Source organism: Aspergillus aculeatus, assembly GCF_001890905.1.
Source record: "Aspergillus aculeatus ATCC 16872 unplaced genomic scaffold ASPACscaffold_14, whole genome shotgun sequence".
Classification (NCBI taxonomy): Eukaryota; Fungi; Ascomycota; class Eurotiomycetes; order Eurotiales; family Aspergillaceae; genus Aspergillus; species Aspergillus aculeatus.
This window is the reverse complement of record NW_017962989.1, coordinates 495,421-521,159: the sequence shown is the minus strand read 5'-3', so window position 1 is coordinate 521,159 and position 25,739 is coordinate 495,421. Positions and strand designations below refer to the sequence as shown.

At 52.9% G+C, this 25,739-nt stretch overlaps 8 protein-coding genes across 8 annotated transcripts; 7 read left to right on the top strand and 1 right to left on the bottom strand.

Moving 5' to 3' along the window:
- Window positions 1–2,684: 2,684 nt before the first annotated feature.
- Window positions 2,685–5,360, top strand: ASPACDRAFT_1752 (putative PHD finger domain protein; the record flags this gene model as incomplete). Its single annotated transcript, XM_020197182.2, has 3 exons — window positions 2,685–3,836; window positions 3,897–4,036; window positions 4,121–5,360. 3 exons carry the CDS (start codon window positions 2,685–2,687, stop codon window positions 5,358–5,360), a joined length of 2,532 nt encoding a protein of 843 aa, XP_020053542.1.
- A 1,153-nt stretch (window positions 5,361–6,513) lies between these two features.
- ASPACDRAFT_124048 (putative lectin family integral membrane protein) lies at window positions 6,514–8,946 on the bottom strand. The gene is made up of 7 exons (XM_020196708.1): window positions 8,434–8,946; window positions 8,294–8,366; window positions 8,157–8,227; window positions 7,924–8,104; window positions 7,676–7,870; window positions 7,092–7,623; window positions 6,514–7,021 (listed from the first exon to the last, which is right to left on the bottom strand). Exons 1-7 carry the CDS (start codon window positions 8,520–8,522, stop codon window positions 6,894–6,896), a joined length of 1,269 nt encoding a protein of 422 aa, XP_020053541.1. The 5' UTR covers window positions 8,523–8,946; the 3' UTR covers window positions 6,514–6,893.
- Window positions 8,947–9,098: 152 nt separating this feature from the next.
- ASPACDRAFT_124046 (dolichyl-P-Glc:Glc1Man(9)GlcNAc(2)-PP-dolichol alpha-1,3-glucosyltransferase ALG8) lies at window positions 9,099–11,149 on the top strand. Its single transcript, XM_020196707.1, has 6 exons — window positions 9,099–9,293; window positions 9,361–9,439; window positions 9,504–9,697; window positions 9,768–10,261; window positions 10,317–10,456; window positions 10,512–11,149. The coding sequence occupies exons 1-6, from the start codon at window positions 9,217–9,219 to the stop codon at window positions 11,034–11,036; spliced, it is 1,509 nt and encodes a 502-aa protein (XP_020053540.1). The 5' UTR covers window positions 9,099–9,216; the 3' UTR covers window positions 11,037–11,149.
- A 2,556-nt stretch (window positions 11,150–13,705) lies between these two features.
- ASPACDRAFT_80683 (DDT domain protein) lies at window positions 13,706–17,866 on the top strand. The gene is made up of 8 exons (XM_020205706.1): window positions 13,706–13,805; window positions 14,054–14,129; window positions 14,227–14,292; window positions 14,357–14,500; window positions 14,554–14,656; window positions 14,714–14,730; window positions 14,790–16,402; window positions 16,514–17,866. The coding sequence occupies exons 2-8, from the start codon at window positions 14,127–14,129 to the stop codon at window positions 17,571–17,573; spliced, it is 3,006 nt and encodes a 1,001-aa protein (XP_020053539.1). The 5' UTR covers window positions 13,706–13,805; window positions 14,054–14,126; the 3' UTR covers window positions 17,574–17,866.
- A 532-nt stretch (window positions 17,867–18,398) lies between these two features.
- ASPACDRAFT_80682 (coenzyme A transporter) lies at window positions 18,399–19,996 on the top strand. The gene is made up of 2 exons (XM_020205705.1): window positions 18,399–18,838; window positions 18,917–19,996. The coding sequence occupies exons 1-2, from the start codon at window positions 18,623–18,625 to the stop codon at window positions 19,895–19,897; spliced, it is 1,197 nt and encodes a 398-aa protein (XP_020053538.1). The 5' UTR covers window positions 18,399–18,622; the 3' UTR covers window positions 19,898–19,996.
- Window positions 19,997–20,366: 370 nt separating this feature from the next.
- On the top strand, window positions 20,367–21,846 carry ASPACDRAFT_124041 (RNA-binding ATPase activator ESF2). The gene is made up of 2 exons (XM_020196706.1): window positions 20,367–20,865; window positions 20,945–21,846. The coding sequence occupies exons 1-2, from the start codon at window positions 20,420–20,422 to the stop codon at window positions 21,579–21,581; spliced, it is 1,083 nt and encodes a 360-aa protein (XP_020053537.1). The 5' UTR covers window positions 20,367–20,419; the 3' UTR covers window positions 21,582–21,846.
- Window positions 21,847–22,237: 391 nt separating this feature from the next.
- Window positions 22,238–23,275, top strand: ASPACDRAFT_46050 (uncharacterized protein; the record flags this gene model as incomplete). The annotated part of the gene is made up of 2 exons (XM_020201728.1): window positions 22,238–22,286; window positions 22,365–23,275. The coding sequence occupies 2 exons, from the start codon at window positions 22,238–22,240 to the stop codon at window positions 23,273–23,275; spliced, it is 960 nt and encodes a 319-aa protein (XP_020053536.1).
- Window positions 23,276–23,959: 684 nt separating this feature from the next.
- On the top strand, window positions 23,960–25,738 carry pex12 (ubiquitin-protein ligase peroxin 12). Its single transcript, XM_020197628.1, has 2 exons — window positions 23,960–24,114; window positions 24,198–25,738. Exons 1-2 carry the CDS (start codon window positions 24,057–24,059, stop codon window positions 25,667–25,669), a joined length of 1,530 nt encoding a protein of 509 aa, XP_020053535.1. The 5' UTR covers window positions 23,960–24,056; the 3' UTR covers window positions 25,670–25,738.
- The last annotated feature ends 1 nt before the right edge of the window (window position 25,739 follows it).

Below are 25,739 nucleotides of genomic sequence, written 5' to 3'. Positions count from 1 at the left end.
CATCTTGGCTCACTATCTTGACAAAGACCTATGAATTCCTTCTGAGAGATTCGCTGGTTCAGCCCATGATCGCGCCTGTCCACCAATTTGGGCAGGACGTTCCGGAAGCGCTCATGTTGAACAACAACCACATCCTAACACGGCGTGATATCACTCTGACTGTCAGGGAGGCTAATAGTATTGGAGGGAATCCCTACGGCTTAGTTGCAGTGGGGGATAGGAGATCATCAGATTGCTTCACGTGGTGTGTGAAAGGACTTTGATCTGCCTGCCCGCCGACGCAAAGGCAGGAAGGCCCCAAGATCATACGGGCACGAACTCGCTAATTCCAAGCGACTCGTAGCATTTCAGAAACAATCCAGACAGGTTCGAGTAGTTGTGTTATCAGGTTGTACCTAGTTTGAATAGACAGCAGCCAAAGGGGATAAGAAGAGGAGGAGGAGGAGGAGGAGGAAGAGGAGGCAATGAGCAGTGGGCCAAACTGAAAGAATTCCCGAACCTCTCCGTCTCGTCTTCCATCTTCCTTCTCAAACACCATTCTCCTCTAATTGAATATTCGGGTTCGGCCACCAAAGTCAACGTGTGTTGCAAGGCAGCTGTTCAGTTTGGTGTTTGCTGCCTCTGCTGGCCGAATACTGACTGAGTGAAGAACGGCCCCCCCCCTCACCCCCTTCACTTGGCCCACCCAACCCAACATCCTCCTTCCCCGAAGTCCCGAGAGCATCGAGACATCTCGTCCTTAACACCAACCTCCCTGACTTACCAGCTGTAACACTGTTATCTTTCTCTCTGCCTACCCAAAGACAAATTTTCTTTACTTCTTTCTCCTCGATCACCGTTACACTTCCTATCTTCTTCTTCATCTTCTCATCCACCACATAGAACCTCCATACGCGTTGCTCAACAGAGTCAAGCTATCCCTACGCCTTCACCTCTCACCTCCAAGATCAAAGCTTTTACTGTCTTCTATTAGAAGTTGAACCTGTTTTAATCATTTCAGCATAGCGGCATCTTGTTTATCAGCTTCCGGAGCTGCTACATCTCTCAACGTGTCTGGTGTTGTTGCCACTGCACGATTCTCGCTACATCACACCTTCCTACTTGGCTGTGTTCCTTTCTATCTAGCCCCTCTTCCTTGGTCTCTTGAATTCGTCTGCTCAATATCAAGACCTTCCAAGATCCTGCAGATCTTTTACCCACTGAAAGGACATCTGGCGCGTTGCGTACAGACGCCCTCACCTCGTCAGTTTGTCATCCTGAGATCATTGACACCCCCACCATCCTCGTTCAAATCTCTCTCCTTTCGACAGAGTCGTGACCACGAGAGTTCCTTCGCGTTGAATGCGTAGCCTCATTTCTCTTGCTGTGACCAGAGCATCGTAGCTCTGCATTCTTTGTCCTCGAGCGTGCTGTGTCGAAATCACTCCATCATCATTCCATCCTTGAAAACGTCCATTTTCACTCTTCTTCCTAGCTCGTATCAGCAGGCTTTCTGCCTCCAAGTGTGAACTGAGGACATTTCGTCTTCAGGCCTCAGATCTGTTGTCGACTTGTTTTCCATCTTTGCGCACTTGCCTCCGAACTGCCCTTCTACCACTCTCCGTTCGTTCCATCGCTTCCAGTCTCTCTCTTGGAATCGAAATTAGTGCACTTCTGTATCAGGATACCTGCTTGTTTGTTCCTTTTTGTCAGCTTCCTGAAGTCTCAATATTCGTCTCTATCTCCTAACTTCCGCGGCCAGATCGTGACTCGACCAAGAGGCTTGTTCCGCACCTGCAGTGACAGGCAGCTTGAACGCGATAGCTCTTTGTGCTCTACTTTCTCTTGGTAAGTGAGCCTTCATAGCCACAAATTACGTCTTCCCATTGCCTTTAAGAGCCATTCCCATGTGCCAGTACTCTGGTAAGAGCAGAGATCTATCCGGGCATTATACTTAAGAGGCGCCTCTGCTTCTATCCAGATGAATTGCTGATAGCCAAAACCAACTGTCCCTGAATCAAGTCTGGAGGACTCCAGTCTGGGCCAATTGTGTTCGTTGGGCATCGGTGTTGGCGAATCAACTTAGGGGACCAAACCGTGGCTGACCAGATCATAGGCTCACTGCTCCTTTGAGAAACTCTCAATCGAGTGCCGCTAGAACTTCAAAATTAACATTCACTTCTACGCTGTCATAAAATTGGCAGCGTGACAGAACTTAATCTGCACCTTTTCAGGTGCACGGGAACCCTCAGAGCCTGTGCCCTACACGGCTATTCTGCGCGCCTGTGCAAGGATCGGTAGCTGGGAAGCTATCAAGAAACAGGATCCATCATTGACGGTAATTTTTCCCTGAACAAAAATCACTACTTAGACATTTCAAGGCTGAAACTGTCCTTTTCGTAGGGCAGACGTGCTGACTTTGGTGTTTGTGGCAGCTTCCGCAACAACCCCCTTAGGAGCCTGCTTGGGATCCCTCGAAAACTTCCGGGCGAACTCCGCGGTTCTTCCTTTCTTCAACCCGCAGACAGCGCGCGGGCTGGCCTCGATTCCAACCAGCCACGCTGGGCACGCTCGGTGTTCGCTTGGAGTCATTTACCTCAGTAAGTATTATTTGACAATATTCTCGGGCTAATCAATGCTTATTGTCTGTTCATCGCTAACCCAGCGCCTGCAGCCGTTGTACCTCCCGAGCCCTGTCTACAGCAATGGCTCCGACCCTCCGCTCCTCTTCCTCCCGTATTCACTCCCGACCCAACACACCACCTGATGCGCCCATGATGGCAAGCACAACTAACTCAGTCACCGAAGCCACGAGGCCCACAAAGCAACGGCGCACGGGCATAGATTCGCGGGAGGCCACCGCTCCGCTACAGAACGCGACGGAGTCGCAGGACAATGGAAGCAAAGACTGGGCCGAGCCTCCTGCAAGAGCGCCGGCCCCTAGCTATGCGGATAGCCCATGGTCAAATCACTGCGATAGTCGGAACCCAGTTCTGAACACGATGCGCCCTTTAGGGACTCGACCTTCTCCGGCAGACTTGCGGAAGGTCGGCTTGATGCCCAAGACAATTCCACCCATAATACCTGCCAAAAGAAGGTCTGGAGTCGAGTCTAATGAGCCTGCGCCACAGAAGGCCAGCTCACTTTATGACATTTCCGCGTTTGCGGCGCTTCCCATTCCCACCTCCGCGGACTTCGACGTGGAGAAGATCCAAGTGGCCGTCAAGGAGGCTCTACGGATGGCGACAGAGACCGACAACATTCCGGTAAGCCGCGGGCTCCTCCACTTGTGGGAATCCTGTGCCAATGATCCCTTTTCATTATCTGTGTTGGAGGGTGTATGCCAAGGAAATCCTGGCTCGCGGGAGAAGTCAGCATTTCAGAGCATCATGCGGGCCGCCTGGAACGAGGTAAAGGCAGAAGAGGTTCGCGCACAGGCAGACGAGGACAAAGAGCAAACAGAGGTTGACTCAATGCCAACTGTGCCTCGCGCTCGATCGGCTAGTAGCGTTTCGTCGTTGTCTTCACTAAATACATTTGAGGACGTTGAGGCCGGGGCGGTCTCAGCACAGCTCCCAGGGTCAGCCCCTGGAATCAAGATTCCCCGCGCAAAGGCCAAACACACCCGTTCCGCCGGACTCAACAAAGGTGCAGCAGACCTCACAGCTCGCCATTCTATGCCACCAACAACGGTCAGCTCTCAACTGAAGCATGCTTTAGAAGAGGACGAGACGCAGTCTGAAGAATTAGACAGAATAGACAGGGTGAAGCGGATCAAGCTTCGAACACAACTGCCAACCATCGTCCCTGCCGAGAGTCAAGTCCGACCCTTACACCCTACTGATATCCCAACCCCAGTTCGCTCACCTACTCCACCTTTCGCCCATCCCTCCGCACCAACGCCCCCTCCACCTCAGCCAGTTGCTCCCGCTCCCTCAGCTGAATTTGTAGCATCAGCCTCTCTCGCCTCCTCCTCTGAAGAAACTGCAGAAAACCTTTCCGACAGTCGAGCCAGCAGTGAAGCTGGTGACAACCGCCGACTCACGCCTACCATGGTGTAAGCACCACAATTCCTGCTTCACTCTTCCTTCTTGTTTACTGCTGGTGTCCTATAGGCTAACATGCATGGTAGTGATGATAGCGATGTTGAAGACGAGAGACCCGACAACGACGAGATCTGCCACGAATGCAACAACAGCGGCAATCTCCTTTGCTGCGATGGTTGTACTAATTCTTACCATTTCTCATGCTTGAAACCCCCACTAGACCCAAACAACCCTCCGGAGGGAGACTGGTATTGCCCCAAGTGTGCCATGCGACGGGCCTTCCGTTCTTTGACTAGCAGGTTTGATCAGCGCTTTGGCAAAAAGGATGTCAAGGACTTTCAGCTTCCAGCCCGCATTCGGGATCATTTCGCCGGTGTTAGGGTGAACAAGAAAGACGGTCAATCCTACGAGGCCATAGTTCCAATGCCAAAGCCTAAAGGTCGACGTGGATACCGTAATGGTACTTACGACGATCCTCATTTGCTGAGGACAGTGGACGCTCTAGGGACTCCCATCTTCTGTTTCAAGTGCGCAGGAAGTGCCGCTAGCGGTCGGCCTATCATCCAGTGCGATGTCTGTCCACTATCCTGGCATCTGGATTGTCTTGATCCGCCTATGGCCGCGCCCCCCGCTCAAGTTCCAGGAAGTGATCTTGCGCACCACAACTGGATTTGCCCTAATCACGCCTGGCATGATTACGTTTACACCTCCAAGGACGAAGAAGGATACGATGTCTACAAGCGTATTCGCCGGCCAAAGCACCCCCGGATGGTCGATATAGACGTTCTCCTCTCCGACGACGAGATCACCCAGATGGAGGATCAGGAAGAAGGCAGCGTCAGGTACCGCGTGTCCGAGCATGGAATCAAACACACCTTTATTAGCCAGGTCAAAAGGCCAGTAGCCCCCATGAATTGTGATTCGACTACCAATATTGACTCTGCCGACAGAGAAAACGCGGAGTATCAACTACTGAAAGCAAATGCGAGCAAGTTCCTCGATCATGCAACCGCCGAGTACGACAAGATTATGTCGCACGCCCGTGCTGCCTTACCCCCACAGACACCGCTTATGACCGACGAGGATGCGAGCACCACAATCTCGAATTCCCGCACCACTGCTGAGCGCCAAGCTGCAGCCAACCTCCTTGCATTTGCTCAGCGGGAGCACATCACTCCTCCAGGTGCCAACGATAGAATGAGCTTGCTGATTGACCAACTCCGTGCCAACGCTCCAGAGATCCGCTCCACAGCCGACACTGAGATAGCCTCGCTACAGGCCTTGAAGGATCTCATCGACCGGCGCATCCGGGATTTATCAGCCCAACCACAATAGTCATAACCGACTAAATCCCGGATGCGCCGGTCGATGCTCGGGCCCCGGCCCCAGGAATATCCTTTCTTCAGAGGATGCAAGCGGTGCTCGAGAGACGGCTTAATGTCTTATTTTTACTGTGGCACACAAGCCACGCATATATTATTATTATGACGACGATTTGATACGATAATTTGTCTATTTGCTGTGATGTTATTATTAAGAGGTAAGTTGCCACCTCTCGCAGATGGCCCGTTTCATGGGCTACAAGAAGGGAGAGCGTTTTTCTAACAGATTCCTACCAGGCCTGCTGTTGCATGTCGGACCACACAGTGTTTCAACCATTTGGAAGATTCAGAAAACATACCATTTGGCGCAATATCATTATTTCCGCATCGGCTATCTTGAGAGACTTTTTGTTTTCTGACGACGGTTTTGTGTTCTTTATTTTTTTGCGTCTGTTGTTGTTCATGGACGTTCGGCGTTACCAGCTCTCTCTCATACATGGCGGTTTTATTCTATCATTTTTTAGAAAGGTTCACCTTTTCTCTGTCCAAGGGAGCATGCCTGGCTTTTTGTTTTCTGTATTCTCCATCGAAGAAGAGGCCTGCTGCAGAGCGGCGATCGACAGGGCAGACTAGAGAGGAACAACTCCTCTCATTTGAGACTGCTACTGAAAGTAGCCGATCTCAAGTCCTCATGTAAATCGATTTTGTTCTACACTTTTCTTTTATTGTGTGTTTGTCAGGTTTCTTAAACGTTCGCCGATTGCATCTCAACGCATGGAACATGTTTCTCACTCGCAGTTTGCATTGGGTGGAAGAGACAAACAGGTCATCGAGCTCTGAATTCATTTTTCGTACTTGCATCGTTTGACCTCTCTGCTGCCCGTCGTAGGGATTTTGTAGAGTTGGCTGCATTGCGCTCCAATACCCCTCGTACAGTTACAGTCATCGGCATTGTGATTGGGTTCTAGAGATCTTTCATTTTGCTTTCATCTACATTTTGTATGCATCTAGTAAGGGGAAGTGGTGGTGTCTGATGTCTAGCCCGGATGTCGATAGGATTTGGGATTTCTTACCGAAGTCAGTGGGGAAACATGTCTATTATCGGGGAAGAGATGCAACCCATTGCGAGAAAGTCGGGATACAGTACACTATGGATTGCAAGAAGGGCTTTCTTTCTCTTGGAGAACTTCACAGATACTAAATTCTACGACCAAAGCAGGGCTGATACGCTCAGATACTTTAACAGATTCCTTTCCAGGGACTTTGAACTCAATGGTGCATGTGTGGTATACAAAGTTTGTTTTGTTTTTCTTTGTCAAGTAGATTTCCTTTGGGGTTTTTGCTGATTTTCTTATACGGGTGGGTGGGGGGCGGGTTGCTTTGATTGCTGCCGTGGGAGTTGATGTATTGCAGGAGTGTGAGCCGGCTCCGATAGGGTCGAGGGATGAGCCATGGCGAAGTCGTGGATCCAGAACAGGGAAGGAGATGCAGGCTTAAACGAAATTTGCGCAAGCTGGGTTATAAGGTCCACTGTAAACGAGTAGATTCACAGGAACTTTTTGGGCATGTTGTTGCGGCGGCGTTTGTAGAGGATATAAGCACCGGCAAGGAGACCCTGGAAGGCGATGATGCAGAAGATGAAGAAACCCATGCGGGGTGCGGAAGAGGTGATGCCTGAATAGGGAGTCATTAGTTTCAAATGATGTTGGATGGACCTTCTGGTGCAGAGGGGAAGCGTGCGTACCATTCAGAACTTCCTGGGTCAAGCTCAAGTGCGATGAGCGCAGGGTCTCCTGCAACTGGGAGAACCGGCCGTGGTAGTCCTTGCCTGCCAGATCCCGCTGGATGGCCTGCAGGATGTCTTCCATCTTCTGGAGTCTGGCTTCAAGGTTGGCCACTTGGTCCTTGGTGGCCGATTTCTGGAGCAATTCCACATGACGGTTCTCGCTCTTGGTTCCCTGGTTACCGATCTCGCGGACGATGTTGTTCGTCGCATGGTTGATCAGTTGAATGCGGCCAGTGAGGTCGACAAACTGCTCAGTCACCGAGCGAGCGTCACCTGAGCGAGCCTCCTGCTGCTGTTGCTGTTGCTGGGTACCTTGGTCCTGAGCAGCAATCGGTTGCTGGTTCTGGTCGACATTCTGCTGCTGAACAGGGATGTTGCTGCCAGCTCCAGACTCGGTGGACTTGACGACAAACTTGAAGACTTCGAAAGAGTCGGGATTCTCGGGGGTTGCAGCGGTGACGCCAAAGTAGTTGCCGGCTGGGAGAGTAACCTAAAAGAGGTCAGCCACAGGCATCATGATCCGAGATGCAGAGCAAGGCTACCTTATCAGTCGAAAAGCACAGCTTGTCGTCGACAGTAACCTCCAGAACTGCGTTGGTGTGTTTGATGCGGACACTAGAAGGGCGCCCAAGATTCCGGTAAGGATAGTCACAGTGCCCAAAAGCTAAGCTGTCCACGCTCCTGTGGCTCTTGTAGTCCGTCGAGCCGTCGTTGAGAAATCCTCTAACACTGCCTCCCTGTGCAACAAGTTAGCCATGCTCGGTTCCATACACACGGGCCATACACATACTCTTCCGCCATGGCTGTCAATGACGAGGGCAAACCCGTCGAATTGGTTGACAGTGTAGATACTGGAAGTCCCAATTTTGTCCTTCCCATCTTTCGCATACCACACCTGGAGGTTACCACCTCCTCGCTCAGGGCCCGTCGCTCGGAACTCGAACTCCGCAGTCCATTCTGACTGAGTTATACTAGGAAATATAAGGACACATTCAAGCCGTTGTCGCCTCGTTGATAACTTACGGAGACTCAGCCCAAGCATATCCCCTCGTATTTCCAGGGTAAGGAGGTGTGAGAATGACTTTGTTAGACAGCTAGAACGCAGTCAGTACTTGGGAAAGCCAAAGATTGTCGCAATTTGCATGGGGATCAGTTCATACAATATCAGGGGTATGCGCTTCGCCCTTCACTTGCCAGCCCGGAATGAAACCTGAACTCGGTGTGCGTGATAGCCTACAGCGAGGTCAGCATGAAGTCGGAAAGCAGGGTGCGGCCACAGAGTAAGGAAGGTGAGTTGTACGCAGGGCCATAACCGAAGCTGGAGCTCTCAATCACAGATTGAGCAGTCGCGACGGCGAGGAAAGAGAAGAAAGAGGCGGGGGTCTTCATGACGTCGGTTAAATCGGAGATTCGTCGAGGATTAGTGACGCTGTCACTAAGACCGGAACAAATAAAGCAGGGGATCGAAAGAAAATGGTCGATAACAAGGCAGAGGTTGGCAATAAGAAAAAGGACCCCAAGCAAGACACCTCAGATTACAAAGAAGCAAATAGAGCTGGAGCTAGGTCGGATGTATCAGTAGGAAGATCGTCACTGGTCAGAGGGATCTCTGCGGTTCAACAACGCGGAGACAATGCGCGAAGTGGTCCACCCAACCACAATGGCGATCACGCAAACACGAAGTTCCTTGGCGATTGAAGCAGTGGCAGGAGAGATATCAAGAAGGTGACGGATTTCGATCGAGGAGAGGACGTGAGAATGACGGACTCCAAAGTCCGAAGCGGTGGCCAAGTCCATTATCTGAATATAAGGGACTAAATAAAGCAATTGAGGGGGAAAACAATAATTAAGGGACAAACTGGCCTTTCATCGAGTCTCCGTCCCTGACCGCCGTCATCACGTGTCAATTCCCCCGGATTGGCATGCAACTAACGGTACCAACTGTACTAACTGTACCATGGACCTTTGCTATTCCACCGATCGTCAGCTTTCTCCAGTCCTAACTTCACTCCTTTGCTTTCATTTTCTTTTTCTTTTTTCCTTTCACACTGCCTCTGCGAGCGCGTCATGCGCAGTCTCTCCAATGACTGAGCTTTACCCTTCATTGGCCCAGTGCGCCATCGTCGCGACAGCCTTCAAGATTCTTCTTTTCCCCGCATAGTACGTGGTCGGCAGAATTCCCCGATGGTCCTCTTCGACTGATGCTGACTACCGGCCTCCATTACAGCAAATCTACGGACTTTGAAGTGCATCGGAACTGGCTTGCGATCACACATTCGCTGCCCGTTCAGGAATGGTACTACGAGGTACAATGACACCACCATCATGGGAGACTGAGCGATCAAGCTAATAACAGTCAATGGCGGCTAGAAAACGTCGGAATGGACCCTCGACTATCCTCCCTTCTTCGCAGCCTTCGAATGGCTTCTTTCACAAGCAGCTCCCTATGTGGACCCTGCAATGCTGGTGGTCAAGAACCTCAACCATGATTCGTGGCAGACGGTATACTACCAGAGAGCTACGGTGATTGTCACCGAACTTGTCCTTTTGTTCGCGCTCAGCAGGTATATTTCCTCTCCCATACTCTGTCTTGTGTCTTAGGTTTCCAGCTGACCAGGCCTACTCATCCTTCAGATTCGTCAAGTCCGTGCCTGAGCAGAACAGACATCTCGCGCATATCGCCAGCCTGTCCATCCTCTTGTCTCCCGGGCTGCTCATCATTGATCACATTCATTTCCAATATAACGGCTTTCTCTACGGTCTTTTAATCCTGTCGATTGTTCTAGCCCGAAAGCAGTCAACGTTGCTCTACAGCGGCATCACTTTTGCTGCCCTGCTGTGCTTCAAGCACATTTACCTGTATCTTTCGCTCGCCTACTTCGTCTACTTGCTGAGAGCCTATTGTTTGGACCCCAAATCGGTCTTCCGGCCTCAGATTCTTAACACGATCAAGCTGGGAATTTGTGTTGTGGGTATCTTCGCTTTGGCATTTGGCCCATTCGCCTCTTGGGGCCAATTACTTCAACTGAAAGACAGACTCTTTCCATTTTCGAGAGGGCTATGCCATGCCTACTGGGCACCAAACGTCTGGGCAATGTACTCGTTCGCTGATCGCGCTCTGATTCCACGTTCGTACTCAACCCTGGAGTATAGTCGCATGGTTTGACTGACCTGGTTTGATAGTTGCTCCTCGCTTGGGGCTCCCAGTCAATCAGGATGCTCTGACTAGTGTTACGCGCGGCCTCGTTGGCGACACTTCATTTGCGATTCTCCCAGAGGTGACCAAGGAGCATACATTCGCGCTCACATTCCTCTTTCAATTGGTAAGTACACCGTTGCCCCCCTTTTGTGAAGTCAGCAGCGCTGATTGCCATACAGCTGCCATTGATCAAGCTCTGGCGTCGGCCAGACTGGGAGACCTTCGTCGGCGCCGTTACTTTGTGCGGCTACGCATCCTTTCTCTTCGGCTGGCACGTCCACGAAAAAGCCGTCCTCCTCATCATTATCCCCTTCAGTCTGATCGCGCTCAAAGACCGGCGGTATTTCAGTGCGTTCCGGCCGCTCGCGGTAGCAGGCCATGTCTCTCTGTTCCCGCTGCTCTTCACCGCCGCCGAATTCCCGATCAAGACGGTCTACACCGTGTTTTGGCTGATCCTATTCCTCTTCGCCTTTGACCAGGTGGCACCGGTGCCGGAGCGGCGTCGCGTCTTCTATGCCGACCGCTTCTCGTTGCTGTACCTGACGGTGGCCATCCCGCTCATCATCTACTGTTCCGTGGGACACCAGCTCATCTTCGGGCTGGGACGCTATGAGTTCCTCCCGTTGATGTTCATCAGCAGTTATTCCGCTTTGGGAGTGGTTGGTAGCTGGGTCGGATTTCTGGTGGTCTATTTCACGGCATAGATAGAAAGGAAGGGCCGGGCTCGGATCTATGTCCTTGCCGAGTTGCAGTATTCACCACAATCCCACGCAATCAAGATTTCAAATTTACTCCTAGTTGTAAGAAGAAATATGCGAAGTAAAAGAAAAAAAAATATCCCATACGGGACGCAAACCCCATTTGTACATATAAATGTAGTGTAACCCCGACGAATTACACACAAGACAAGTCTCGAATACAAACGCCGAAAGGAAAAAAGAGAGAACGTCAGTTTGCATTGTTTGACTATCATCCACGTGCTTTTTTGCAGTGGTCGAAGGACCCACCCCGCCCTCCGATCAGTCATTTTTGCAAAGTTAATCAGCGGCTATCAGGCCCAATCGGGTTTAGTGAGGAGGTTTAAACATGGATCGCGTTTTCCACCGTATGTCACACTGCAGCTTGGGAGCTCGGGAGAGGAACCAACTAGTAGGAGCTTGGAGAGCTGGATGTGTGAAAATTGATTAGTGGGGTTTCGCGGTTGTCTCAAGGATAATGATACAATTGTCTTAGACATGTGAAATTATGCTTCTATTTCGATCAGGAATATTTGGTTGTGAAGTTAGGGTAAACAATACAATGTGGCTTGTCTGAGTGTTCGATTTATACTTCGGGATGTCGGTTGCCGTTCGGCGAGAGATCAGATGGACTTTTTCTTGTATCGTGATGTGATGCAGCAGAATCGTGTATCAGGTGATTATTGGTGGAAGCAGAAGAGACTTGGTTATTCGTGTCTATTTGACTGACGATAGATACTGCTGTTATTTTTTTCTTCTTTTTTCTTTGCAGAGACTTTATGGCGTGGGGTTCTAGAATCGGGGCTTTGCCTGTATTCTTTGCCACCGCATTCGAATTTGTCCACACCGCGCCATTAGACCGAAGCAATATGCACGGTGGACTCACTGATGAATATAAGAATGCGAGAAGCTATTTATGACATCATTCATAAGCTCGCTGTTTTGATTTGTCGGTCTTTCAAGGCTCCATGAATGCCGGTCCAGTGTCTGCATCTACATCTGGCAGTTTCCTATTGTGTCTCCTTTGCATTTGTGCGATTGATTATTCTCCAACCTGGAGGTTCTAGCTCCATCAGCGCAGTCATGGTCCTTAGGGCACTGAAGATGAGCTAGTCTATGCTCGAGGGTGGACTTTCTTGAGTAAGATAAGTCGAGGAAGAGGCATTAAGTCAACTGTGCCCAAGCCTTGGTACCGTCGTTCTTCGACCTGAGTATGCATAGATACTACTAGGAAAGAGAGAGAGAGTCAAGATCGGCATATAAGTCATTGGGGTCTTGTGGATAAAACAATCGGGCTTCAGGTGGGTTGGGCAAATTGTCGAATGCGAGCCTTTCCGGTTACCAATGATGTCTCACCACAAAAGACGTGTGTTAGCCTGTTAACAAGGGAAATAGGTGAACAAGCAAAATCTGAGCATGCACGCTGCAGTCGACCAGATGTGCTTGATGATTGGTAAATAAATCCGACAAAATAGTCGACTAGAAGTAGTTTGTCCAGCGATGTCTGAGAGAGTGCGAGCATGATATAGTCACACTGCAAGATAGAAAACTAGCTCATTTCTGTTTGAAATGGACGTTAGATACTGACTTGCAATTTAGCTTGTTGGGTGGTTGTTGTCAGAGACGTAAAATGGTATGTACCTGTGGACCGCGAAGCTGGTGTCGTTTCCGAGGCGATCTATAAGGTCGCGTGTTCGACGAGATGGGAAAGATACAATGGCTACGACACGATGGCCTTTTCCTCATCCATGCACATGGCTATGCAAATGGGATTTAGACAGAACGCAGGCGATTCGAGCATGATCTCTCATGAAAGTGCGCTGTCATTTGTGGGTGGGTTGCTGTCGGATATCGAGCCCGAAGTATGGTCCCCGCAGCTGGGTCTCGATGGAACTATGGTTTCTGTGCAGGGATGATAAAGACTGACAAAAAGAAATTCCCCGGAGCCCACCGATGTGTTCGCGTGAAGACAACGAGTCGAACGAGTGTAAATACATGTAGAGTTGCGGTGGTGGGGGAGGAGATTGAGGGCGGGCAACAGCAGCGAAGGCTAGAAGAGGAAGAGGGAGGAGGGCAGTCAGAGGGGAGAAGGGCAGGGCAGGGCGATGTCGGCCCAAAGGGGATTAGCGGGGGGAGGTTTACCCCTACTTCAAGTAGTCAGTCCGCCCGACCCGAACGTCTTGTCCGTTCTCTTCCTCCTCCTCTAGTCCAATCACCGCCTTCCGTTGCTCGGCGGCCTTCCCACCCACTCCCACAGCGACTTACTCACTCACTGCTGGTGGACTTTGTTGCTCAGTTGCCGCAAATGATCCTCCACTCCTCTTACCTACAGATGGGGCCCGCTCCCAGTTCTGCCGTTCGTTCTTCTGCGGCGACCGCTTCTCCTTTCTGCCTTGACCTCTTCTTCTTCTCCTCCTCCTCCGCCTCCTCCTCCTCCACTTCCTCCTCCTCCTCCTCTTCTTCTCTACTCTTCTCCCTCGACACTCTCTACAGCCTCATTACCTGACTACCCTCTCTCGCCCCCCACCCCACTCACCCACCCTCACCGTCGCATTTCCCTCCCCGCACCAGAGGAGCCTCTTGTGGGATACCTATATCTCTCCCGCTTAGAGATCGGCAATTCAGTCCCGGCCTTTCGCGCGACTCCACGCTCCTCCCGGGTTCAATTCTCGTGTCGTGCTCCGCCCATCTGGTCCGCGGAGTCGTGGGTTGCGCGATCCAGCACGCGTCGTTTGGGTAAGTTTTCTACATACTTCTGCAATTTAACTCCCATGCCCATCCAGCACCTCCGCTTCCCCCGAGAGTGTCCCATGAAAGTTCTTGCAAGCTATTTCGAGTCCACTATGCGCGCGCGTTGTCCCCGAAGTATCATCTCTTCCTTTGTCTCGCCGCAAATAGCACTGCACTTTGTGCTCAATTTCTTTGATATTCTCTTTGTCTCCCAACATTGCGCCATTATACTAACACAACAATTTAAATGTTAGGCATGTTCACAACCTGCACAACGTTGAACCATCTGTGATCGATTGATTCGTGTCTACAGCAACCTAAGAGACCATGGTACGTCGGCAAGCTCGGAGTGCGAAGTCTGGGGTTAATTGGGGTTTGCGGGGTGGTCACAAACGTTCGAACACAAAACTCACGCCGCGTCTCATAGGTCCTGTTCAAGCGGAAACCAGTTCAATACCTTCCACGGCCCGTCATTGAAGATGACAGCTCCGAAGTACGTATATTGCGCGGTCAGAATTTTCAATACAGTCTATGCATGGGGCTCATTGAAGTTGCAGGTCTGGGTCATCCCAGAGACCAACGAGGTCTTCGTTCACTATGAACCCTACCTTCAGCGGATGGACTTCTACAAGCAGAAAAGGTTCATTTGCGAGATCACGGGTCACTCGGGATTGACATTTTTCGAGGCTTTGAAGAGCGAGGTATGTGACAAAGGCAACCGACCTATGCTATCTCCGCTAACAGATTGCATCAGATGGAGGAATCGCGCGAAGTTAACAGTGCTTTTCCCGACGCCTTGAAAGAACCAATTCTCCGCAGGATTCAGTTTTCCACAGTGTCGCGGGTCGACAATCTCGGTATGTCTGATTCTTTCCTTGAAAATTGCTATCGCTGAGACTGACAATGGAGCGCAGTGGACGAGATCTTTGAGGTATATACTAGAGGATATGTAGATCTGCTGATGGAGACGGATGCTGACCCGGCGCGCAGGAATTTAAGCAAGACTTCTATCCCGGGGAACCCGTTCTGATTCTTCTCGACGACAACACCCGTCTGCATGGTATGATAAGGGACAAGGCCAACTTTGCCGAACAACTCCACCCGGATGGAACCGTCAAGCTGCCCGCCCATAGCACCTATCTTGTCAAGGTTCTGGACCGCCCAAATGAGGAAGCGCTGCTGGATCAGGACCATATCACCCGAGACCGGAAGACTTTCACCAAGCAAATGCTGCGCGCCTTCATCAAGAACAACGTGACGCGGGAGGCGTGGAATGGCGCTCCTTGGTTGGTGAAACCTTCGATTGCTGAGGAATACAGAATACCGACCGAAGTACCGAAGCACTTGCAGTATGGCGCCAAGGTTGCCGAAAAGAAGGCTATGAAAAAGGCCGACCAGGAGGGCTTTTTCGGCTTCTTTGCTTCGCAGCAGCTACCAGAACTGAAACCCGCAGTTAAAGGACAAAAGCTCAAGCCATCGCAACAAGATATTGTTCGCTCGAAGGAAGCCCAATTTCTGGAATATCAGCGGTCATTGAACGGCAATCCATCGTTCCTTCTTGCGCATAAGGCTAACGGAGCTGCTCGTCCCCCCAAGCCTCAGGAAACGGAGAAGAAGTCGCAACCGCAACCGCAACCTCTTCCCGTCGTGGTTGTCAAGTCCGAACCTCCAAAGGAGCCGACACCGCCGCCAATTAAGTACCCTATTGAGGATTTGGATATTGCGCCAGACCCCGAGAAGAAAAAGCAGCGCCCAGCTCTTAGCTATATGACCACCGACGAGGTTGATGACTCAGATGATGAAGAGCTCCTGCACAGTACTCTCGAGATGGAGTCTGTGGGACGTCTTTTGGAAACGTGGAATACGCTTAATGTCTACTGTGAGGTCTTTCAACTGGACTCCTTCACTTTTGATGACTTCTTTCAGGCCATGCGATTCTCTTCTGAGGATGTGGACTGTGAGCTGTTTGTTGAAATCCATTGCGCTGTGCTGAAGAAGCTCGTCAAGGCGGAGAAGGATGAAGAGGGTGCTGTACAAATTTCTCTTCCAGAACTCCCTGACGAAGAATCCGACGACTCGGAGGCGGAAGAGGTAGAAGGGGAGGCAGAGCCTACCCCTGAACCGGAGCCGGTGGTGACAAGGATGACGACTCGGAGTAGCTTAGCCAAGGCCGAAGCGGAAAATCTGAAGGCGCAGGCAGAGCGTGAGGGCTCCAGTGCTGAAGAGATCCCGGTTCATCGAGCCGCCGAGATGTTCGGAGAATATGGTTGGATCGAGCGTCTGCGGAAAAGGGATTTCCGGAATGGTGGTTGGGAACTGGTCATGGTCGGGCTCCTCAATCGACTTTCAGGCCGCCCGCGCATGAAGGAAGTCTGCAACAAGATTCTCGAACATCTTGCTCCTTTAGATGCCGAACCAACTCAGGAAACTGCTCAGTACCAATACGCCACCATGGATATCAACCTTCGCATCCATGCATTGCAAATTATCTGCATGCTCAGCCTTGAAACGAAAGCCATTCGAAATTACCTCGAGGAGTGCAGCAACCAGATGACGGAGTTTCGCAAGGAGAAGATCGAATACCAGAAAGCACGCAAAGTAGTGTAAGTATCACGATTCCGCACCCGCCCGTTCTGTTTGACGCTACATCAATCATGATGTCGTTTCTGTGCTTGTCCGAGAATATCGCTTATTGACTTATCGTTGTTTCACAGTCTCGAGGAGCTTCGTCGCTTACACCAGGAGCGCAAGGCTCTTCAGCCGGAGCCCGAGAAGTCTCCATCGCCTGCGCCGGAACTGGACGCCCTGGAGGACTCGAAGATGACTGGCATTGACGGTGACTCCGATAACTCCGATCAAGAGGCAGCTCCCCAGCGGAGTCTTCGTGGTGGCTTGGACCGACAACTTGAGCGCAAGCGCAAGCAAGAAGAGGAGCGCGAGCGGAAAGAACAATTGGCCAAGCAACCTAAGGGAACCAAGCAGTATCAGAGAGTGCTCAAGAAGATCGAAGATCAGAAAGCCGCAGTCAAGAAGCTCGAAGATAAGATCGAGGTTATCGACAACGATCTGAGGGAGGCCGATTGCCCGCGAACCAGATGCCTCGGCAAGGATCGTTTCTGCAACCGCTACTGGTGGTTTGAACGAAACGCGATGCCGTATGGAGGCATGCCCAACAGTTCCACAGCAGAGGCACAATACGCGAACGGCCGCTTATGGGTCCAAGGTCCGGATGAGTTGGAACGCGTGGGCTTCATTGACGTATCCGACGAGTACAAGAAGCAATACTTCAAGGAGTTCCAGACTACGCCAGCAGAGCGCAAAAAACAAGAGGAAGGACCAACGCAACTGACGAACGCAACCGAATGGGGCTATTATGACGAGCCAGATGCTATCGAGCAGCTGCTTGACTGGCTGGACTCCCGTGGTAACCGAGAGTCAAGGCTGCGCAAGGAGCTACAACTGCAGCGTGACAAGATCGCTACATACATGCAACACCGCAAGGAGTACTTGGAGCAGACGGCAGAACGGGCAGAGTCGGAGGAAATCCCCAGCAAGCGAGTCATGACGCGCAACAAGACCTACGTGGACGACAACAAGCATCGTTGCATGCGCTGGAGAAACAACACGGGCATCAATGACAATGGACACCTTCATGTGGATGCCTCCCGCCCGACCAAACGAGCCAAACGAGCTATCGACGAGTCGAAGGAGATCAAAGCAACCAACCGGCAAGGCAAGCCTCTGACAAGACAAGGCACACGCTACAACTTCTAGAGCAGCCGCCGTCTCGCTTTCATTGATTTTCTGTTCTGGGATTAGAGGTGTTATAGGATTATTGGATCTGGGCCTGGTCCAGGCTATACATTTGGGTGGCTCTAGCTACTAAAAAAAGGAGTTTCTGATAGAACTTGCATGAGCGATGTGACCATGATTACTTTTGTCAAATTCAGCTTCTTACTCTATATATACATGCATATTGAAGGGAAGCTGTGGGAGAAAGCAGAGCGAGGGATCTCGGCCCTCTACTGAACATTGACGGGAAAGGTACATACGTATTGAATCAAGAATGAAGCAGTTGTCGCGCCTGGAAGAGGGCTGCATGAAACTAAACCATGGCCTTGGACTCGTTCATTGTATTCGTAAATGCAGGAACTGGAAGCAGTGATAGCAGGCCGAGCAGCAAGAGTGAGATTATGATGCTGCCGCCGCCGCTGCCTCAGGCATAAGGAGCGATGAGCGTGAATAATTGTTCGGCTGCGGTTGGCCTACCAAACAGGAGAAATCCACTTCCGCCACCCAGTCGGATGCAGGGATGTTATATGACGGTAACTGCAGCACTAATAGGTGTCGGTGACAGGTATCGGCATGTCAGGGCTGTAACGTCATCTCCGTCTGAATCTTGTGCCCGCATGCTGTGTTGCCTCTTCCGACCGTTGGATCAATCCAGATAATAATCAAATCAAATGCAGAGTCAGGGTGGTGACTTTGCCAGCTGATCATCTCTACCTAGGCTTATCTGCCCCCTTCGGTTTGCTGCGGCCTTTCTTGTCCTCTACATTCCCCTCCCCGCACATTCTCTTACATTCTCCCGCGCCCACTTCTCCCTCCCTTCTACATCACCTTTGACGACCATATCCATGGCCGCAATCATCTGTTAGCCCGTGACCTGCTCGACAACCTCAGATTTGACCTCGCGCCAGGACTGCATTGAAATCGGTGACGGTATCAGATTATGCGCCGCCGCTGACTGGCCTATTATCAAAATTTGAATTACTGTTCGTCCAGTCAAATAGTCCTTCCAGCCCAGCTCACAGCCTTCTTCAATGGAGCAAGTCGCTCAGTCAAGGCCGGCCCGAGGTCCAGCAGCCAGTGACGCAAAAGAGAGATTAGCCGTGGGCACGACACAGGCGACCGCGGTGGACGATGCGTCCTCCCCACACCAAGCACAGAACGGCCGCGGGGCCACGAAAGAGGTGAACAAGCGCAGCGTAGACTATATCGTACGCAGCGGTGTTGCGGGGGGTCTGGCGGGGTGTGCGGTAGGTTTTTTTTCCCCATGATCCCAAACGTTGCAGTTGGCGGTAGACGCATGGACTGACAGTGGACAAACATCGTAGGCCAAAACCGTTGTCGCGCCCCTCGATCGGGTCAAGATTCTCTTTCAGGCCTCGAATCCGCAATTTGCAAAATACACCGGCAGTTGGTTTGGTCTTGTCGCGGCCATTCGAGACATCAAACGCCGCGAAGGCCTCCAAGGCCTCTTCAAAGGACACTCTGCGACTCTCCTCCGTATCTTCCCTTATGCTGCGATTAAGTTTCTTGCCTACGAGCAGTACCGGGCGGTGATGATCCCGTCGCCCGACAAGGAAACGCCGCTGCGCCGACTCGTCTCCGGGAGTATGGCGGGCATCACGTCGGTCTTCTTCACATACCCGCTAGAGTTGATCCGAGTGCGATTAGCGTTCGAGACGAAACGAACCGCTCGCTCTTCCTTCACCGACATCTTCCGACAGATCTACAACGAACGGGTGACGCCCCCCTCGACGTCCACCGGGGTATCTGCGACGCAGGCCCCCATCACGGCGACGGCCGAGACTGTCTCTGCCGCCGTGAACAAAGCCGTCCCGCACTCGGGACTGGCAAACTTCTACCGCGGCTTCGCCCCGACGCTTCTGGGCATGCTCCCCTACGCTGGCATGTCCTTCCTGACTCACGACACCGTCGGCGACTGGCTGCGCTCCCCCTCCCTCGCCCCCTACACCACCATCCCCAAATCCGAATCGACCGCCCAATCCAAGAAGGGCTCTCGACGACTCCAGCTGACTGCCGCTGCGGAACTCACCTCCGGTGCTCTGGCGGGGCTGGTCTCCCAGACATCTTCGTACCCGCTGGAGGTTGTCCGGCGCCGGATGCAGGTCGGAGGCGTCGTCGGGGACGGCCATCGGCTGGGGATCGTCGAGACGGCGCGCACCATTATGTTGGAGCGAGGCTTCCGAGGCTTCTGGGTCGGTCTGACGATCGGGTATATGAAGATCGTCCCCATGACGGCCACCGGGTTCTTTGTCTATGAACGGTTGAAGTGGTCCCTCGGTATATAGCAACATATTTTTTTTATTCTGTCGTTTCTTTTCTAGATCTTCCGAAAGACTTGGGCGTTAGGGAAGGGGTCGAGAGTTGAGTTGAGTGTTGTCTATACCATTTGTTCATACCCATCCTTCGCCGAGACATTTGCGGTGAACGGAGTACAGAGTCTTGTACATAGAGCATATACATGATATGTTTGATGCTAGATCTTATGTCATTTCTGGATCGATTGTATGCCCCTGCGATACTTCTTGGATATCTAAACTTAACATGTAAAAGCGTAAAGTCAAACCGTACAATGATCTACAATCTTCCGCTGCAACTTAGCATAGGAAGAGAGCAAAGTCCGCAACAGGCGCTCTCCTCCAGGCTCCCCGATTGGCCCACCCGACCGCCGATGCACAGACCAATCAACGACCGGCCGCCTGGCAAAAAAGTTGCAACTCTAAATGCGCAGCGGGCCTCCATCGCAAGCACTTTAATTTTAGCCACTTGCGCAGCCAATACCACCAACAGTTTTAAAGAAAAAAAAAACAATGACCTCGCGCAAACGCAACGACCCCTTCGATCTCGCCGCCAGCGATGACGACGACCAAGACAAGGGCTACGACTCGGCCGCCGACGAAGAAGCACAGAGCAAAGGCGCGCTCCGCTCCGCCAAACGGCGCCGCGTGAACGACACTGACAATCTTCATGGGTTGGACTCGGACGACTCCGATCTTGATGTAGCATCTGACAGTGAAGACGAGAGACCCAAGGGCCAGGCCAAGGCCAAGAAACCTACGACTCGCGCTGCCACGGCAGCCTCCGGGGACGAAGATGAAGACGAAGACGAAGAAGATGCCGCCGCCGCCGCCGCACAAGAAGATATTGCTGCTACTGCTTCTTCCTTGAACAAGAAGAAGTCCCCGCTCCTGAAGAAGGACAAGAAAAACAAGACCGGCGTCGTATATCTCAGTTCGCTTCCGCCGCATCTCAAACCGTATGAACCTGGTCCCCTATCCCCCCCGTTGTGGAAATCTCATTCACACCAACGCTAACTTTCTTTGGCGTCCGTCAAGATTCGCCCTCAAAAATCTCATCGAAGCCCGCGGCTTCGGCCCGATCACGCGCGTCTTCCTGACCCCCGAGACGAAGAAGCAGCGGCGCAGCACGACAAACAAGCGCAAGACCTACGCGGACGGGTGGCTGGAGTTCGCCAGCAAGAAGACGGCCAAGATCTGCGCCGAGGCGCTGAACGGGAACATCATCGGCGGGCGCAAGGGCGGGTTCTATCACGATGACATCCTCAACCTCAAGTACCTGCGGGGCTTCAAGTGGAGCGATCTCCAGGAGCAGATCTCGCGCGAGCGGTCGGAGCGCGAGGCGCGGCAGCGCGCGGAGGACTCCAAGGCGCGCAAGGAGGATAAGGTGTTTTTGGAGGGGGTGGAGCGCGGGAAGGTGTTGGATGGGATGCGGAGGAAGAATGAGGAGAAGGAGAGGAGGAGGTTGGAGAAGCAGGCTGTGGGGGGTGCTGCTGAGGGGGCTGCTGGGGCTGCTGCTGCAGGCAAGGAGAAGAAGGATGCTAATGGCAATGGCAATGTCAAGGTTCGGCGGGTGTTTAGGCAGAATGAGGTCAAGTTGGGACGGGATAAGAGTACGGATGATTTCAAGGATCTTGGGGCGGAGACGAAGCGGGTTCTGGGGAAGATTTTCTGAAATTGTTTCAAATTGCGTGCTTGTTTGTTCTATATGAGTGTGTTTGCGGGGTGTATTGTACAGGGTGCATTTCTTTTTGCTTGGTTGGTTGGCTTATCGATATCCCAGTGTTCATGAATGGTTCCTCAAGGTTTTGTTGACTAGCTTTGAAAGATGAAGTAGCTTGTAGTGATTGAGGAGAGCGCTGCCATTATCCTCAAGTAGTAGATCTAGCCCGTGTTCAATGAGAGGTATATGTTAGTGGTCTGACACAGTTAGTCTGGCTATGCCTATCTTCAATGCCCTGGGAGTGTACCTACTAGTGTGGTCCCGGCGGCGAAAATGAAGCTATTCCAGATTGGGTGTATATTTTCTGCCACCGCCAAAACCTACCACTCTGCCCCACCATTTTTCTGGGCCTGTTCATCCCAAAAATCGTGGAATCCGTTGCGAGGTCGCGAGCGTTCTGCCGCACCAGGCGGTGTAACAGGCGGTAGGGGCGGCTGTCACTTGCATGGTTCCTGGGCTTCTGTGGGGCGCTCGGCCCATTCTGGCTTAGTAGCATTGCGCTTCCCCGCATCCGCTGAGGAGATGACGGCGGTTAGCCTAGCCTTTCAGTAGTAGTCGTGTGATGGGCCGGTGTCTAACTATTCTCAGCAGATGTCTACAACAGGAGAATGAGTGGGCTTCTTCTTGGAAGGCCCTGGTTTAGACCAGGAGCTCGATGTAAGCCAATCTCAGCCAGAGCCACAGCAATACCACGCCACCAAAGTCTACTCCAAATCCACTGCTATACTTCCCCAGCGCCGAGTTCTAGACCTGCTGGACACCCGCGCGGACCGACACCACCACCAACAACAAACCTACTCGACGCCGTTATCGCCGACCACCAACACAAGCTTCCCTCCGGACCGAGCAAGCAGACTCTCTACGAGGCATTTGGCGAGCACACCGCCGCGGGAGGCGCCGTCTCCGATCATCTGGGCTATTCCGTCGTCTCCACCCTCTTGACCCCGCGAGCCCCCAACGATGCAGAGTTCCCCGACCAGGTGCCGGACGCGGACAAAGAGCTGGCACTGCGCGTGCTGGAGTACCTGTCCCTGCAGGGGACGCCGGTCCTCGTCATGGGAACGTTCGCTATGCTCTACCAGGCCGCTATCTTTTCCCCACCGCAGCCTCGCACCACGGTCGATACCAACACGGATGATGATTTCTTTGCACCCAGCCCATCCGCCAGGAATCAAGACGACACCGACATCGACACAACCACCCGGATCTCGCGAATGATCACCGCGCTCCACCTCCCCTACCACCCGGACGACGCGCGAAGACTCATGACCATGCTGTTCCAGAACGGCGACGACGAGACCTTCTGGAAGCTATGGCGCCGGATCCCGCTGCAGGGAGCGCCGCGCAGCGCCGAAGACTACGTGATGCTGTTCCGCCTGCACGCGCAGCTGGGGGATCCGCGCCGCGCGGAACGCTGCGTGCTGATGTGGTTCCCCATGATGGCGCGCGAGGGACTCCCGGCTTCGGCTGCGCAGGGGGAGATCGCGCGGCTGGTTGTGCGTTGTATCGACCTTCCGGAGTTGGGAACCCTGAAGCGGGTCTCCGAGGGCAGGCAGTTGGATCAGTTGATGCAGATCCGGGATGAGGCTATCCAGGCGGCTGCCACAGGATCTAAAGGGGAGACTGAGCATCCGCGCAATCGGTGATGTCGAAGGGTGAGGAGCATGGGTTGTGCGAGGCTTGCTGTGTGGTTTGACTGGGGCAGTGGAGCGGAAGTACAGTACTCCTTTTTGCTCCCTACGTCCGGGCGTGTCGAATCTGTGGCTGTTGATGTGGTGATGGAGAATACCTGGGATGCTTAGCTTGCTTGACGAAGATAGCGTCAATGTGCTCTTCCTCCAGAACCTTGTCTGGGAAAGTTATCTTAGCAGCCGTGGCTTCTCCAGTTACATCACGACAACCTGTCGGTGTGATTTCAGCTTTATTCCCAAAACTTCGGACAGGCATCGGTCAATGTATAATAGGCAGAGCAACTCAATTCATGTACCAGAAAGCTTCTGTCTTGTCTCTCTTGTAGTCTCCCTGGTGTGAAGGTGTTTGGTCCATCCAAGGCGAGCCTTCTCATACACTCTATTTGCACGTTCTCATACATAGCAAGGTAGAGCCCCTCTGTTAGCCAATAGCCACGGTGATGAGTCGGAGTTATTAGATATCTCTGCTGGTCCCAATTGACCCATTTGTGATCAAGATGGTGGATATGAGTGTCAACATTGGGAGGCCGCTGATCTGCCGGATCATCAGCAGCAAGACCGAAGCGGAGTGGAAGGCGGCCGGCCGATAAGCCTCGGCTCAGCCCCAGCGCTTCTCCTCCGCATCTTGTCCCGACCACCATTGAATCTCCCTCCTCAATCCATCCACCCAACAGCTCTATCCCTAACTCACCCCTGTCGCCCTCCAGGGGATGATGACTGGCACTGCTACGACAGTATGGAGTACTTACCGAGTCTGCAGCAGGAATTCGACGAGCTGAAGCCGTCTCTCTTCGGTAAGTACGGAGACAGCCAGCCTAAACCACCTCTTATCTCACTATCCACACCCAACTAACACTAAACCACTGCTGCATTGTAGAACTCCTCGCCGAACAACAGCTCTCCGACCTCCTCCCCCCATCCATCCGCTACATCCTCGCAGTCGCCACCCACCGCCACCCGCGATACCTTCTCCGCATCCTCAATTCCTACGATGAGATCTACGCCCTTCTCTCCCTCCTCGTCGAACGATACTACCTCCGCACCTTCGGCGGCTCCTTCACAGAAAACTTCTACTCGCTGAAGCGCGAACGGGTCCTGCTCACGAAGAATGGCGAGATCCCGCGCGCCCAGATCGGCGCGCCGGGCCCCGTGCGCGATGCCCTCCAACTCCGCACGCGGGATGTGTGGAAGAACCTCCTCATCATGGTGGGCATCCCGTACCTCAAGCGCAAGCTCGACGAAGGGTACGACATCCACGCGGCGCCGCAGGCCTCGCTGATCATGAGCGGCGGCCCGCGCTACCATCCCGGCGACGAGCTCCCGCCGCGGCCCACCCTGCGCCAGCGGCTCTTCCACTACTACAAATGGTTCCTGCGGAACATCTACCCCTCCCTCAACGCGGGCTACTACCTGAGCATCCTCGCCTTCAACCTCGCCTACCTCTTCGACAACACCAAGTACTCCTCCCCGTTCCTGTGGCTGATCGGCACCCGCATCCGCCGCCTCAGCTCCGCCGACCACCGCGCCATCGCCGCGGTCCTCGACCCTCCACCAGCACCCACCACTCGCTCCCGCCCCGGCTCCAGCCTCCTGGGCCTCCTCAGCCCGCAGAACCTGCACTCCCAACTCCTCACCTCCCTGCGCTACTTCCTCCCGGCCTCGATCTTCGCCCTCAAGTTCCTGGAATGGTACCACGCCAGCGACTTCTCGCGGCAGCTCGCCCGCAAAGCCACGGAAGTGCTGGACCTTCCCGCACCCGTAGCCAACGGGATGACCCCGCCCTCGCAACGGAGATCCTCGAACAAGAAGAACCCCGACGACGCGAAATCATCCGCATCTTCCCCCGCGCAACTTAAATCAGCCCTCAAGTCTCCGACCAGCGACACGCAACTTGATGAAAAAGAACCCCAGGACCGTCGCATCCCCATCTCCGCATCCTCGTACCTCCCCATCTTCACCGTTCCCCTGCCCGCCGCGGACTCGGAGACCGCGCAATCATGTTGTCCCATCTGTTTGAACACGCTGACCAACCCGACGGCCTGCCAGACGGGCTACGTCTTCTGCTATGTGTGTGTGTTCCACTGGTTGAACGGGGAGCATCAGCGGCAGATTGATTTCATGGACGGGGAGGCCGCGGCCGGGGCGCCGTGGGAGGAGGCGGATGGGGCGCTGGAGGCGCAACAGGCCAAGCAAGCCGGCAGTGAAGATGGAGATAGAGATGAGGAGGGGAAGAGTAAAGCGAAGGGTGGTAGTCGGAGGGGCAAGTGGGAGAGTGGGAGGGGGAGATGTCCGGTTACTGGAAGGAGGGTATTGGGCGGGACGGAGGGGTTGAGGAGGGTTCTGGTGTAGAACAGATTCTTTGTGTATGTATTAACTTACAAGATTGATGAGCTTAATGTAGACTTATGAGCACTTTACC